The sequence below is a fragment of the Dasypus novemcinctus genome, chromosome 20, assembly GCF_030445035.2.
Source record: "Dasypus novemcinctus isolate mDasNov1 chromosome 20, mDasNov1.1.hap2, whole genome shotgun sequence".
NCBI classification, from domain to species: domain Eukaryota; kingdom Metazoa; phylum Chordata; class Mammalia; order Cingulata; family Dasypodidae; genus Dasypus; species Dasypus novemcinctus.
The window spans coordinates 45,437,815-45,454,464 of record NC_080692.1 but is presented as its reverse complement, the minus strand read 5'-3'; the positions used below and the strand labels follow the sequence as shown (position 1 = coordinate 45,454,464).

The window sequence follows — 16,650 nt, the reverse complement described above, 5'->3', positions numbered from 1 at the left end:
AAAATGTATGGCAAAACACTTAGGGAAGAACCCATTGTTATGCTGACTTTATGCATCCAGAGAATTATCATTCTTCTCTAGGATATATTAGCTGACTTTTTCAAGGTTGGCCAATAAGGAGATGGGAACATACTGTGTATCTGTGAACATCCTGTATTGGGATGTCCTTATGCTAACAGGACGGCTATGTATCACTTTAAAAATACACAACCATGAAATACTTAGTAACTCAGGTATGTCTACTTGTGCTTCAGAAATGGTTGCTAAGTAAATTAAGAGGGTGTTAAATGCATCTTTCTGAGGAATGTGTGTGAATTGTGGGAGAATCGATGACAATTATAGTCATTTATTATATTGGGAGAGTGAAAATTGATACATCAAGGGAAAGAGGCAAACTTATGTAATTAAAATATGGTATTTACTGTCTATATTTTAGAATGTATGTAAGTACCTATCATAAATTATTTTAATATCCCAGTATTTATCTCCCGTACTATATCTTAATTTATTTTAGTAGCCATTTAAAATATTTTGGTGTGATGCTTTTCAAACTATGCTGTTCGAACAGCAGTATGCTGTTCCATTCCAACTTCACTCCAAATATGCATACACACACATGCACACACACTACTACCTTTTAAAGAGTTTAATATTCCCATTCTTCTTAAGTTTTTTGTTTCTTTGTTCATATTGTATTTGCTTTGAGAAAGTGTTCCAAGGCTAAAACGTTTGAAGACTACTGCTCTAGAATTCTTTTAATTAGTTTTAACTAGTTTATTAGCAGCCCAGTTTTATTTGCAGAATGCCTATTTAAATAGTGTATACTACTAACAACAACAACAAAAAACCTGCCCATTGAATAAATTTGTAGTCTTCCAGCTTTTTGGTACTTCATTCATTCATGTATGCATGCCAGACTCAGGATATAGTCAGTTTCCTTGATCCTATTAAACATATCCCTGAAAGATCTCTGAAGTCACGTCGTTAGTTATACAGTCTAGTCCTCCTTGAAACCTGAATTTGGATGTTATGTGGACATGTCAGTTGCAGGAATCAAGGACAATTCTTTGAATCCTTTGGATGCTTTTATAATTTCATAAACTGGAGTTGTGCAACTAGAACTGCAAACATGTCCCAGGAAAGCATGATTATATGTATTTGATAGTAATCATAGAAAAAAAGAATTGATATAAATTTATTGTTTTGAAGTAATAGCACTTAAGTGATGTCTCAGTTTTTTATGACTTGTCTTAGGCTCAGGCAGCATTTGTAGTTTTCAGCAAGTTGGTAGGACAGTGTCCTATTTTTTAATTGGCTTAAAATTGATTTAAATATGTTTTAATTTAGAGGAAGTTATTTGCCCCTTTTTGTACTTAGATCCATCCATTAAAATGTCCTTTATGTAATAATGAAATTTCCTTTCTTTAAAAAAAAAGTTTATTTTCCTTAATGCAAAAAAAAAATAAAAAAGTACATCTTTAACATATGTGGAGTATTTATTGTTCCCCTGCTGTGCTTCCAGAATATCCTAATGATAAGGGGAAATCATTCGATTTTCTCTAATTTAACACTTTTAATTGGACAGGATCATTATTACATTTTCTATTAAGTGAATTGTAGGTTGCTTTTTCAGTGAATCAGAATGTTCAGGTTGCTTATGAGGTTCAGCCCTTGGCATAATGTCACTGAGGATTTCTACAAGGCCTTGAAATAAAGCAGCAGGAACATTTTTCAACCAAGAGATATAAATGAAATAGTCTTAGATCAAAAATATGATTCAAATCATTTGTACTGGAAGAAAGGGACCAAAGTGGCCAATTGCTTACTTGATCAATCTAAATGCAATCAAAATGGCAATGACTGCCTACTTGTCAAAATAGCATCTGGACCCATGGAAAAATAGAAAGTCAGTTGTATTTGACAGAGATTATTGCCATTATGAAATTAATAAAGAGATTCATGCAAACATAAGATACAGACTATAGTTAGTAGTAAGATTTTGATGATATTCTTTCATAGTCTGTAACAAATGTCTCACAACAATGCAAGGTGTTGGTGGTGGGGTGATGTATGGGCCCCTGGTATGATGTTATACATGTTTATTTTGTAGGTTCACAACTTTTATTATATGTTTATTGTTTATGAATGATATACTTCAATAAAATTTATTTAAAAATAGTTTAATAATGTCTATGAAAGCAGTGGCTAGTACATTACTTTTTAAAAATTTAAATATTTTAAAATTTCAGCTTTTTTTTCTTTCACTGGTTTCTTTTTCCTGAAGTATTCCTTCAGTAGATACCTTTTTTTATGATGCACTTCCTAACATGGATACTCTAATGTTTCTAAAGTCTTATGGAAAAGGGTAGGACATTTGAGTGTGTGTATGTGTGTGTGCATGTGTGTGTGTTTGCACAGGGATAAGAGTAGGCTATAAAGTTTATGGGTCCGTTTTGCTAGAGATGAACTCTGTTCTGGTCTCTTAAGGCTGCCTCTCACCAGTGACTGTCTAATGTCAAAATCAATGGTTCAAATAGCTCACTCTCTCTCTTTTATGATATCCTCATTCGTCTTTATATGAAAATTTCTCCTTCCTTGTTTAGTGCTTTACTCACCTTATCACAGACTTTCAAACTTATAAAATAAACATCCATATGCTTTTGATAGTGTTTACCTTCGTGTAATATTTCTATCCCTTAGAAAGAAACCCCTATTTAGATCTTCTACCAGTGGAACGATTCAGTGGAACTTACCACTGTTCCCACCAAAAGACTCTAGATTCTGCCCAAGGCATCATTTTTTTCCCATGGACTTTGACTCTGTCACATACCATTTCTTATACTTTAAAACTAGCCTAGGGAAGACTTCTTTGGGGAAGTAATATTTCACTTTAAAGGTGAAGGCAGGGAAGCATGTCTCAGGATTGGACAGCAGATTGTGCAATGGCCAATGGTACTGGCACCCATGCACTGAGGGTCCTGTAGTCCCCTGACTTTTTCCCACACATAGAGCAAAGTCACGGGAGTTACACTACTGTGAGTAGTTACCTATCAGCTGTCCACAATGCTGGTAGACGTGTGATCTGCTGGGTGTTATAAGGGAAGCAGACTTGGCCCAGTGGTTAGGGCGTCCGTCTACCACATGGGAGGTCCGCGGTTCAAACCCCGGGCCTCCTTGACCTGTGTGGAGCTGGCCCACGCGCAGTGCTGATGTGCGCAAGGAGTGCCGTGCCACACAGGGGTGTCCTCTGCATAGGGGAGCCCCATGCGCAAGGAGTGTGCCATATAAGGAGAGCCGCCCAGCGCAAAAGAAAGTGCAGCCGGCCCAGGAATGGTGCTGCACACATGGAGAGCTGACACAGTAAGATGACACAACAAAAAGAAACACAGATTCCCTTGCCGCTGACAACAACAGAAGCGGACAAAGAAGAACACACAGCAAATGGACACAGAGAACAGACAACTGGAGGTGGGGATAGAAATAAATAAAATAAATCTTTAAAAAAAAAAAAAAAGAATACCAATAAGGGTGATAGGTGAGGGGTCAAAATAGCATTCTGACTGGAAATGCTGCCTGAAAAAATCTTAAGTATGAGCAGAAATTAGCCTGATAATTTGGAGGAGGGGAGTACAAATCGTTGTCCCAGGAGGAAGGTACAGTTTAGACAAAAGCATGGAGGAAAGTAACAACAGGCTCTAGCTGAATCATGAAGTTCATGGTAAAATTGGATATGGAGGCCAGGCCGGAAGATGAACAGTCATAGATGACATGAAAGAACTTTTGATTTTGAATATTTGGCTAATGTCTCTTAAACTTGAGATATATATGGACCTCTTTTAAAGAAAAAAAAATATTTACCTCCAAGAATATAATCATGAGGGTTTTATCTCAGTTAGAGAAACACTTTTTTAAGTGTATTTTATGGAAATATTTTTAAATTGAGGAGTATCATTGAAGGTGAGAATTTTGATCTTTATTAACAGCTAAAATAAATTTTATTGATTAAAAATTTGCATAGAACTCACTAGTCTCTGAAAGTGCATCTGCTTGGGATCTGTTGACGTTAATTTGAGAAACATTGTGTCCAGTTGTTGGGCAATTATTGGGGAGTTTTTTGTTTAATTAGATTGCTATAGTTCAATAATTTATATGTATTTAACTTTTTGATAAAAATGCATCCACATTTCAAACTAAAGAAAAAATATGAACAGATAAAAAATTATACAGTTTTTATAAAACTGTGAAAGGTTGTATCACATACCAGTCCCCCATCTGTCTAGTCCCCACCTCCCCTACCCCATGTAACTCTGTTTCTTGAGTTTTCTTATGTGTCCTTCCAAAGTTTTCTTATACACATGTAAGCAAAACCAAATATCATGTTATTTTCATACCTTTTTGTAGTATACTATCTCAGTTCTCAGTTACGTACCTTGCTTTTTTCACTTTGTACATATTATTGTAATGATCCATATTTTAGAGATTTCATGTCATTGCTTATATAAGTTCCTTGTTCTTTTTAACAGCTGCGTAGTATTCCATTTAATAGACCCTAATAGTTATAGTATCTCTAATTAATAGACATTTGGGAGTTACCAATCCTTTGCTGTTGAAAGCTGTGCTGCAGTGACTAACTTTGAATATGTAACATGCAAAAGTATATCTTTAAGATAAATTTCCAGAAGTGAGATTGCTAATACAAAGAGCATATGCATTTATGATTTTGGTAGCTATTACCAAATTGCATTACATAAGTGTATCTATATAGAAATTTTACAGTAAGAAATGAGAATGTCTATTTCCACACGTCGTCAACATACTGTGAGCGTTAGTAAACATCATCACTCTCTCTATGGCTGATGATTTATTTTTGGTTGTCCTTGAGTATGTTACAGGAGACTCCTGGGCTGGCCATGGGTCAGCTGCATGCTGACTTGACTGGGCTGGGGTTCACCATTTGACTCCATGGCTCTTCTGAGTAGGACCCAGGCTGATAGATTAGCCCTTCTGTGAGATATGCAGTTTTTGTGGTCATGGCAGCAGCAAGAGAGAGTGGCTGAGCCAAATGAACAATCACCTCTAATAGCTCCATATTCCATTGACCAAAGCAAATGACATATCTAAACTAAAGTCAGTGGGATAGGAAGTAACCTCCTTCTACAAGAAAGCATAACAGACAGAACAAATTATTTATGAACAATAAGTACAGTCTGATACACATGATAATCTATTTTTTTTAAGATTTTGACAAGATGCTCAAAGGTTAAAAAAATGGTTATCAAATTGTAGTAGCAAATTTTATTTCCATTATTATGAAAGATGCTCACCATCTTTAGGAAACATATCCCTTTTCTTTGAATCATTTATATTATTTTTCCATTTCAGTAGGGGATTTTTGGTATTTTTCTCATTTCAAAGAGTTATTATGAAGTTAGCCACTTTCTTTGATATGGGCTGCATATATTTTCCCCCAAATGATCATTTATCTTTTTATTTGCTTATGGTGTGTTGGTCATTCAAAGGTTTATATATTTGAATTTGTCAATCTTTTATCGCTTCTGCATTTGATCCATTGCTAATAAGAACTTCTCCAAGGTTATATTTGAGAGGTTGTTCATGTAGTCTTCTAGTAAAGAATTCTTATTTTTTATGTTTAAATCTTAAATCCCTTTGGAGTTTATATTCTTGTTTGGATTGGTCATGAGGTATTCATAAAGCATTTATTAAATTCTACCTATGTCATTTATTAAATAGGATATATTAAATCCCTGCTATGTGTTTGGGTTTATTTCTGTACTTTATTTTCTATGGTATTGGTCTTCCGATACATTCAATATCATATTATTTTAATCATTGAAACTCTATATAGTTTTAAAATTTCTGATCTCTCATTTTTTGCTTTTCAGAGATCTTCTGGTTATTCTTATTTGTTTACTTTCTCATATAAACTTTATAGTTAATTTGTGCAGTGCTTTAAATATATGCTAGTCTTTTAATTAGGAATTTGTTAAATTTATACATGAATTTAGGGAGATTTCATATCTCTATAGATATGGATGCTACCTATCCAGAAATGTAGTATGTTTTTCCATATATATTTTTTTAAGATTCATTATTATTACTATTTTTTATTTATTTCTCTCCCCTTCCTCCCCCTCCCCAGTTGTCTGCTCTCTCTGTCCATTTGCTGTGTATTCATCTGTGACCACTTCTATCCTTATCAGCAGCATCAGGAATCTGTGTTTCTTTCTGTTGCATCATCTTGTGTCAGCTCTCCATGTGTGCGGCACCATTCTTAGGCAGGCTGCACTTTCTTTCCCACCGGGTGGCTCTCCTTACGGGGCGCATCTTGCACATGTGGCTTCCCTACACCGGGGACACCCCTGTGTGGTAGGGCACTCCTTGCAGCGCATCAGTACTGCGCATGGGCCAGCTCCACACAGGTCCAGGAGTCCTGGGGTTTGAACCACGGACCTCCCCTGTGGTAGGCGGATACCCTATCCATTGGACCAAGTCTGCTTCCCTTTCCATATTATTTTAAACTTTTTCTGATAGGTCTTTTATGTGAATGAATTTGTTTTCAGATATTTTGTCTTTTGTGCTTTACTAATGCTAATGGGGCCTTTTTCTGTAATAACTGTGTTGTCATATATATGAAAGCTATTGATTTCTACCAATTACTTTTGTTCCCTGCTGTAATTCTGAATTCTCATAGTGCTTCTGGTGTTTTCAATTGATTCTATCATCCGTATTTTATTAACTCCAAACAACTAATTCTAAATTCTTCAAGTTCAGAAATTGGTCATCTTATTTAAAATGACTTTTTATCCAAAGTCCCCAGAGATTTTTATTTGTTTCAATAAATAGCATTTTTATCATTTTTTCTTGCATTGGAGATCAACTGTACCTCTCCAGTAGAGTGGAATAGGCCCTAGATTTGTAATCAGAAGACTTTGGTTCAAACCATGGTTCTGCCTCTTACTAGCTATGTAATTGGGATTGAGATAATTTTTGTCTGTACACCTTCCTTGCTTTGCCTTTCTTGTGACATGGAACTAATATCAATAAGTTTGATACCACAGACTTGTGAAAATTAAATGAATTCATTTATGTGAAGAGTATAAATTTATAATTGGCAAGAATTGATACTTGTTTATGGGGTAAAAATGAATGTCCATATCCTGTGCTAGCTCAAAAATTCCTTGAGAAAAATATTGTCCTTTTTGTCTTTGCATCCTTAAATTTTATCAGAGTATGCCACCGTGAATAGATCCTTCAGGAAAAAATAGAGATTGTATAAGTGCTTATTGAATAATTGAATTAATTAATTAGGTTTGTTTTCTTGTATTATCTATGCATAGCCTGACTGAATTATTTTCTGAATTGTGTCAATAAGTAATTTTTGTTAGCAATAACATGAGAAAAGAAGCTATTTGGAAGTGATGTGCTTCAAGCGATTGGGTTTCCACCCACCATATGGGAGGACCTGGGTTTGATCCCTGGGCCCTCCTGGTTAAAAAAAAAAAAAGTGTGCCTGTGCAGCAAGCCAGTGCCTGCGCAAGTGAGTCACACAGTACGATGATGATGCCACAAAAGAGAGACGAAGGGGAGAGTCAAGGTAAGGCGCAACAGAAACCAGGAACTGAGGTGGCACAGGGAACCTCTCTCCACATCAGAGGTCCCCAGGATTGAATCCTGGTGACTCCTAGAGGAGAAAAATGAGAAGACAAAAAGAGAAATAGATACAGAAGATCACACAGTGAATGGATACCACAGAAAAAAGCAGGACAGAGGGAAGGGGGAAGGAAAAACCAAAAAAAAAAAAAGAAGCTATTTGATGGGAGTTCTTCACCGTGTCCACAAAATTCATTTTAACATGTAGGTTTTTGTGAACACAATTTGCTTATCAGGATTTCTAACATTTCAACTTTTCAGTTTTCCTTTGATGTTTTGATATTTTGGATAAAGCAGAAGCCCATGTATTTATCCCCCTACCCCAACAGGCACACATGCCAGCCACTGTTCCATCATGCACCAATGGAGTATTCAGTAAGTAATAAGAGTTTTAATTCTGCCATTGAATTAGATAATGTTAATAAGTGAAATTATACTTGTCAAAGACAATGAAAGTTATGACTTACCAATTTAAGCTCAAAATTTTTTCAAGGTAACAAAGTTGTCACTTTACTCTTAAAAGCTAATTCTCTTGAAAAAATCAAGTTATTTATTATGGTTTAAGTTCTCTTGGTCATTTTAACTGAATTCAGACATATTAACTTTAATTAAGAAAAGATTTATTTTCCTCTCCTTATATCAATGTGTGAATATGGAGATATGATATACTTCAATGGGTTAAAATAAACTATCAACCACAAGGAATTATCTTAAAACTTTTTGAAAGGTTCCATAAATAGGATTTAACCAGAAAGAAAAGAATTTTTCTTTTGTGAAAATTAGAAATTGATTTAGCAGAGAACAGCTAATAGGGGCAGAATTCTAGAGTTGAGAGAGACCTTCAAAACCACCATCCCCAAATCTTTTCTTTTCTAGCTGACTGACCCAAGGCCCTGAGGTGCTGGACCTTGAGGCAAGTCCCGTGACTATTAAGGACAGAGTCCTGCTCTCCTAGAGCAGAGGTCCCCTGACTTCCAGCTGAGACATTGCTCTTCCCAGCATTCTTCTGGATATGAGTAGATTGTGAACATTGTTAATAGGTAACATTTTCATTTACTTTGAATAAGACCTATATGTCATTTACTATGTGCAATCAAAGGAGAATACAGAAATAGACGAGTTTATTTCATTTAAAAATGAAGCTAAGTGTTCAAATGTGTTTATACTTTACTCAGCACTAGCTCCAACTGGCCAATATCAAGAAATATGCACATTGTTCGTGTCAGAAAAACTTCTCTGAACAATGTGAACTAACATTTGGCAGATAGCTTCCAACTCTTAAGGACCCAGGCAACTTTGTAGCAATATTATAGTGTCACTTCTCACTTTGCTGCTAGGTAAAGTGTCGGTGCAGTGTGTTCCTTGGATTTCTTTCCCAGTTGAGAAATTGTGAAATTATAATGTGGAAAGTTTGGAGGCCATGAACATTTTTCCAAGGTATGGTATTGCTTTGAATGACTTCTCTTCTCATGATTATATGGCTTCTTTACTTAATAGGAGTCTTCTGATTTAGGGAAAGTTCATGACCTTTCGTCATGAACTGACAACAATGAGACATTACCACTTGTCACAAGGAGAGATAATTGTGCATAAAAATAAGCATAAATTCAGTTGGTCTTATATACCTAATGTGCAATCATTCCCTGAATGAATTGATTTCTTTCTGTAAGTCAGCATCACTGCAAAGAGGACCAAAAAATGATCCTTATATTTTTCCTGGAATTCTAAAAATTGTCAACATATTAAGAAAGAGAATTGGAATTATTCTTAAAAAGACAGCTAAAATATATGAAGAGTTGTATTAATTTTGCTGTGTTTATCATCACCATAAAAGGGATTAGGATACTAGTAATTGGGCTTATGGTAGGATTCTTTAACTTTTCCTAATTGTTGTATGAAGAACCATTTTTTATATCAAGTTATTCATGAGAGTGGGATAGTCATCTGTGAATCCCAATTTGGGCCTTCAGTCCATATTAAAACACATTTATTTAGCACTTTCTCATATTCAGTATTTAATTGCCATTATTCTTTATTTGAGATAAAATTCATTGCCTTTTGAGAACTTTGGAGAAGAGATAGCATAACTTTGGTGTTACTCATCTCTGCACTTAACTAGCATGGGACCTCAGGCAAATTAAGTAACTTTTTTTCTGTAAGCCAGTTTCCTTATTATAATTGACATAACCAGAATACATATCTCATATGGTTGTTTGAATATTAAATGAGATCATATATTTTATCTCCATCACTGAGACCAGTAGATAGAAAGTGCTCAAAAAAAGAAACACTCTCAATTTGAAATTATTACAGGTTATTGAGAAGAAGGCGATAAATATATTACAGTGAGAACATTAACAGAATGACATCATTTCTTTGAGAGAAATATGAGACTAGAGTTTTTAAGATGAACACCTTCTTCTAATCCTTCAAATATGCTAGCTGAGGGCAAATAATATGTATATCCTACATAATTAACCAACAATACAGAGTAAATGAGGGCAGAGAAACCTTGAAAGTATACACTATTGCATTCCAATTCTCTGGCATTAATCTAATATGGAAATTGAATTTTAGGTCTTTAAAAATGATAGGCAATTGAATTTTTAGGTGGTTTTCTGAAGAGGTCCAGTATGACAAAACTCTAGTCTACTCTAGTGAATGGGGAAATTTAAGGTCCATGTGATAGGTTGATGGTGAGGTCACTAGGCATCCCGTAGATGGCTCACAGATATACATTGGTTGGAAGTGCCTTTCTTTGAAAGGAGGGGATTTGGGTTTTTGGGTTTTGTTTTGTTTTTGTGGTTTAGTTTTGTTCTTAACAGTTTTTGTGACATACTAAGTAACAGTGCAGAAAAAAAATAGGTGAACATTTTCTTAATGCTTCTTGTGACAGGTTTATTCAATATAACATTGGTATTGTCTATCACCAATATGCTCTAAATTATTTGTGGTTATAATAATAAAGTTTTAGTTCTCAAAAATAACCTGCCAAATTCCATAAAGTGTAAAAACTGTAGCTTGATGTTAGCAACGTATATAAAATATTAAAGTATAATCTGTACAAACAACTGTATATAATTTCAATATCAGTAATTAAATTAGAAGATATTTTGAACTGTCTTAAAAAGGGGCATGAATATATGTCCTTTAAAATCAGGGTATGAGTATTTGTGTGATACTGTGCCAGAAAAGGAGTTAAATCTGGAAATAACTTGTTTATGATCTTAAAAGTTCTTGATGGTCTTTTTAGTATTTCCCAGCAGTGTTCTCTCACATATCTTGTAATTCCTTAGCCTGTGTGAGACCCTTTTTATATTTGCAATAGAAACAACATGAGCACAAAAGCACACTTTTTCAGTTTCATTCTATTTTCCATAATACTGCTGCTGCAGTATCAAGGAGACTCATTAAATGAAAAATTGTTTTATAAGGTTTCTGTAGTAGTTTGTTCTTTGGTCTTCTCTGAATGTGTAGATCATATTTTTATTTCCCACCATTTTAATAATTGTTCAATTTAGTTTTCACCATTGTTTTTTATTCATTTTCTTTTTATGTATTTTTTAACTTTTTAAAAACCAAATTTACCTAGGAAGGCTTAGATACTAATCAATTAATTTGAAGTTCGGCCTTTTTTTTTCTATTATATTTGTTGCACATTTTTCTTTAATTCTTTTCAATCCTTAGCACTTAGCTTGGTAGTTAAGCTAAGTGTTTGTTTCTTGACTAAATAAAGATTCTAAAGTTTCTCAATCCACAAACATTATGAAACCTCCTGGAATCTTATGACAGTATATCACATATTACATGGGAATATTAGCTCTGATGTGGAAGATACTAGATATGTAACCAAATGAACATCTTAAACTTTTCAGACAACTGATAAACTATTTAGTTTACTTGCATACATTATGTACTAGTCCCTATTTAATTTTAAACATTTTAATATTTAATATTAAATTCTAAAGATGGTACTCAAGTAGCAATCACTTAAAAGTATTGAATCGATTAGATAATTTCAGTCACTTAATTAAGTTTCCAATATCGGGATTTGACCAGAACAGTGTGGAAATCTTTTCCCTTATGCTGAAATTCTAAAATCTTGCAGAAATGCTAGTTTGCAATAAGAGTTCAAATGAAAGGAAAAGAAAACTTTTACAGCCTAGAGAGTTACCGTTTTAAATATTTATTCCATTTGATTATCAAAGATAGTAATAACTTGCATCAAACTTATTTTTTAATAAATAATTATCTGAAACAATATTAGGTGGTTAAATAGCAACACGATTTTGGGATTTTCATTTGGTTATAAATTCCAGAAAGTAGTTTTTATTCTACATTATGGTGTTATAAGTGAAGTAAGTAAATAGATCTGGTTTCAAGTACCAAATAGGCCACTAACCAGTTGTATGACTTTAAATTCCTTTTGCACAAGTTCAAACACTGGGAGAATTAGGGATGTACATACGCACTCCTTTCTGTGCTGTATTGATCCATGAGCTAATGTATGTGAACAAAATTCCATATGAGCTCCAGATTCCATTAATTCAAATGTTCATTACTATGATGATTATTATTATATTTGGCAATTTTCTGTCTAGTTCCCAGTCTAATTCAACTCCTTTAGAAGAGATGATCATATAAGAAATATTCTTTAAATTGTCTCAGGAATGCTTCTAGAAATAGGTTGAGCTCTTACTAACTGCCAAACCCCCTAACCTTTTCATATATGTTCTTTGTGTTTACTTGGCATATGTATACTTTTAAATATATTTATGCAATGTCTCTAAGATAAATATTCTGGTATGAACAGCTCTCTTTTAAACTATAGCTGCCCTTAAACAATCAAACTCTATTTCTTACCTGCTCTGGTGACCTTCTGGATTAGAGTTTCAGAGAAACAACCAGAGGTAGTAGCTGTAGCACGGCAGCAGCTGGGACCATACGGAACTCAGCATCCTGCCTTATGGCCATTATCTTTGTTTCTATCTTTATGCTGCCACTAAGTCTCCTTCTTGTGCTCTCCCTCTGTCCTTTCTTCACTGCCTCCTCCTCTTCCTGACTCCAGCTCCCTTTGCTCCCTGTAACTTACCCTTCCTCCTTCTTTATTTTCCTCTCTTCAGATAAGATGAAACAAGATGCCCTACTAGGAAAATTATAAAACATATTTTAAAAGGGTATGTAGCTATCATTTCCTCATCCCCATAACCAATGATAACAATAGAAGAAAAAATATTATTTTTGTATACATTACCAATTAGACTATATTATATTGCAGGTCCTTCAAGGGCTGAAAAGATGAATATTTAAAAGAAATACTATAATGTTCTCATTTCTCTATGTAGGAATGGGTCGTTGCTGTCATGAAAAAATAATTTGAGACTAATGACTAGAAAGAATAGTGAGTAATATCCTTTCCCCTTCCCCAACTGCTGAAAATGAGAATCATGTCACCATCAAGTCATTTTTGCCACATCCCTTGTTAACAGCTTTTTCAGGGTGGGTCATAATTCTGTGTTTTGTTGGTGCTTTAACTCCATAGTGACATGCTTAAATCTTATTCCACACTGGTTTTGTAATGTATGTACATATATTTTTAGGATAACCTGTGAATTATGTAGTTCCTTATTAAGTTACCAACTTTGTAAAAAAAATTATAATCTCTGGATGAGGAATACGTTTATGAATACGACAAGGCTAATAATTGGTTTTGCAGTTTAGGGTATGTGTATGGTGTGTCATTGTGTATGTCTCAAAGAGTAAACTTACTGTCTGCCTGTCGCCAGGGAAAAAAAAAAAAGTGGGACCTAATCAAACTGCTATGGGGTCAACCCTTGTGGTTTTAAAGGCCCTTAATGTTGTCCAGCTGCAAAATAAAAGGAATTGGGAGGGGAAGTTGGAAGGAGTGGAGGGGGCTGGGGGGGGGGAATGTGTGGAAAAGAACAGGGAGTCTGGCTTTTATTTTTATTTTTTTAAAGTGAGTTCAGTGCCAGCCTGGACATTGGCTGAGCAGACTATTGAGCCATTGTCTGCTCCATTTCCAGAATAGCCCCCAGTTAATCACTTCGGCTTTGAAGGGAATTTCCTCGTGGAATTCTCCACAGAAAATCTAATCAACTGACCTGCCCTCTCAACAATGGAAGGCTTTTTTTTTCTCTCTCCCTTTCCCTTATTGGGGCGGGCTCTGTAATGTAGCCTTTTGTGCAGAAGGAACACTCCCAGCCGGGAGTGGAGAGCGTGCGAGTGTGTGTGCGCGCGCGTGTGCGAGGAATGCACACTCGCCCGCGTCGGCAGAGTGTGCCTGCGCCCTGACCAGACGCCGCGGTGCAGGGGCGGCCCCCCGCCCTGCCTGCGTGTCTGTGTAAGTGTCTGTGCGCGCGCCTCTGTCACCGCGTGTCAAAGGTGCGGTACCTCATCACCCCGCTCGCCCGCCCGATTTTTATCTAGATAATTGGGACCGCGACGGGGGGCCGCTGTTCCCCGCCCGCCCGCCCGCCTGCGTCCCGGGAAGCCCGGGCCGGGCCACCGTGGGCGCTGCGGCCGCCCGGGCTGAGGAGATGAAGGGCCCCCTCCCCAGCCCGCCCCGGCCGGACAGTGGGTGAGGGCCGGCCCTTTGTGCCCGGCGGCGGCCCGGGGAGCGCCGGGCGGCGGCCCTGGGTCCCCGCTCCCCTCCGCCTCGCGCGGCGTGGCTGCCGGAGTTGGGCGCTGAGGAAACTTTGGTCGGGTCGCCGGGACGTGCACACCACTCTGTGGAAAGCACGGGCGAGCAGGGAGACCGACCGAGTGAGTGACAAGTTGTTTACAGGTTTCCCCGAAGGGGCCTCTGCTATATTTCAATCTGTCAAAGTTGCTTTTCTTCCCGCAGAACAATGCCCGATTGTTGTGCGGGAGTGTGTGTGTGTTTCCGTGTGCGCACCGAGGGGAGCCTGAGAGGGGCTGAGGAGGAGTCACAATTCTTTGTGTAAAATACGCGACGGCTAGCGTTTCATTTTTTTTTCTTAATTAGTTAATAACTGCCGTTTAATTGGGGGGGGGGGGGGACTGTGGGGATCCAGAGTTGCTTCAGAATCAGCCGCAAACGCATTTTTAAAAAAATCATCCCGGGGCGTGTGTGTGTGTGTGTGTGTGTGTGCGTGCGTGTGTGACTTTTATTATTTAGAGGAGAGCCTGGGAGTCGCGTTCAATGAGTTGACTTCTCCCATTCAGCGAGGCTGGGAGAGGGAACTGCCAGGCAGGGCCGGGCACCCCGAGCTGCTCCCGGGGCCCGCGGCGGCGCGGGGCTCGCGCGGCTCGCGCGGGGGGCGCCGCGGCCCGGCTGGGAGCGCGCGGCCCCTTTAAGAGCCCGGTCAAGGAGCCCTCGGCGCGGCGCGGGGAGGGGCCGCGGGGAGAGGGCGAGGGACTCGGGAAATCAATTGGTTTAGAAGGTTTGGACTCACTTGACAGGTTCAGTTGGAGACGCGCAGAGGTGGCTGCGGTGACAAAGGGAAACTGTGCTTTTCCAGCATGCTCACTGACCCTGATTTACCTCAGGAGTTTGAAAGGTGAGTGCGCGCCCCCCGGCGCGGCGCGAGTCCCGCGCTCCCCCGGGGCGCGGCGGGGCGAGGCGGCCGGGACGCCGCGGCGGGGGGCGCGGGCGGGGGGCGCTGCCGGCGGCGGCGGGACCGACTCGAGCCGCTCGGCCGAGTCCCGGCGCCGCGCGCTCGGGTCCGGAGGCGGCTCCCAGACAGGAAACTGGCGGCGCGGAGCATCCCTCGCCCCGGCGGCCGCTCGCCGCCTCGGGCTCCCCCAGACTTCCTTCCGCGCTCGAATCTTCCCCCTTCGACACCTCCTAAACATGCTTTTTTGGGGTGCACTGTTACCCTTTTCAGCATCTCTGTCTCGTGCCGTTGCTGGAACTGACAGAAAGACCTTAGTGGCGGTGGAAACGGAGGCAGCAAGTTCTGATGTGATCCTGCCGTAAAACTTTGGAAGCGCTTAGCAAAGCACATGACCTTTTGTTGATACGGGAGCAGGTTTTTTTTTTTTTTTTTAAAGAAAATTTACAATGACAACAATGTTACTAGGCTATTCGTGAAGTGTCAGAAAAGATGGAAAAGGCGAGGACGGGGATGAACCCTGTCTAAGTTCTGGTGGCCACTTTTTGCGCCAGCTGTCTTCAACTGAATTCTGATTTACTCTCCTTTTCCTTTCTGCTATGATGAAAATAAGTGTATTTGTAATTAAGTCGCTCCTATGTATAGAGATATGTGCAATATCCTTCCGTTTGATGTTGTTGCCACTAAAGCAGGGCTTTGAAAGAATTTTAGCCCTCTTCGTGTTCCTATAAGTACACATTGCAATTTTTAAATTTGAGTTCTTATCCCAGCATAAGTTCATTTCTGTGAACTATAAATAGAATTTTGTTTGCCATTAAAAAGAATTCAAACTTTGCATTCTGTATGGTGATTTTTTTAAAAGCTAAAAAAAGCCAGGATGCATGATACCCAGGCTTTTTTTTTTTTTTTTTTCATTTTCATGAAAGCTACCTTCTGTATAAACATTTGTTGTATCTGACTATGCAATGCAAGCTAGGTGCTAGACCAGCTGGTTAAAAATATGCTAAGTCAAGCTGTTCATCGCTCAAACGACTGAATTTGATATGAAAAGACGAAAAAAGAAAGGACAAAGATTAAAACATTCTAGAAGTGAAGCATTGAAAGAGGAAAAGAGTATTGAGAATAAAATGATGAATGTGGTTGAATGTGGTCACATTTTAGAGATGCCAGTTAGGTCAGGGAAGAAAGTAAAGTAGCCACACTGTATATACTACTTTTCCTCTTTTTTATTTTTTATTTTAATTAAGGTACCTCCCCACTATATAAGCTCATTGAATGGTTGAGAATTCTCAACAGTTTTGAATTTTTTTTCAAGGTCCTATATATTAACTTTTTAAATTAGTTAGCTTTCACTTGGAAATATAGCCTTATTTAGCATGTGAGA

General features: G+C 38.0%; 1 protein-coding gene and 1 long non-coding RNA gene across 8 annotated transcripts in view; both read left to right on the top strand.

Annotated features, from left to right (window-relative positions):
• The window catches only part of SOX5 (SRY-box transcription factor 5), a 474,102-nt gene that overhangs the window by 68,529 nt on the left and 388,923 nt on the right, over positions 1–16,650 (top strand). The window contains exons 1-2 of one of the 7 annotated variants that reach the window (XM_058282908.1): positions 13,879–14,032; positions 15,115–15,212. The exons of 1 other annotated variant lie outside the window; for it this stretch is intronic. In XM_058282908.1, the coding sequence (XP_058138891.1) occupies positions 15,175–15,212 (38 nt within the window). In that variant the 5' untranslated portion in view covers positions 13,879–14,032; positions 15,115–15,174. Of the gene's footprint in view, positions 1–13,878; positions 14,033–14,252; positions 14,455–15,114; positions 15,213–16,650 lie in introns of those variants that run through there. 5 more of the 7 variants (XM_058282904.1, XM_058282907.2, XM_058282909.1 and 2 more) reach the window with 5 other exon arrangements.
• On the top strand, positions 6,045–9,097 carry LOC139437110 (uncharacterized). Its single transcript, XR_011646701.1, has 3 exons — positions 6,045–8,046; positions 8,548–8,711; positions 9,009–9,097. It is a non-coding gene; the product is annotated as an uncharacterized lncRNA (long non-coding RNA).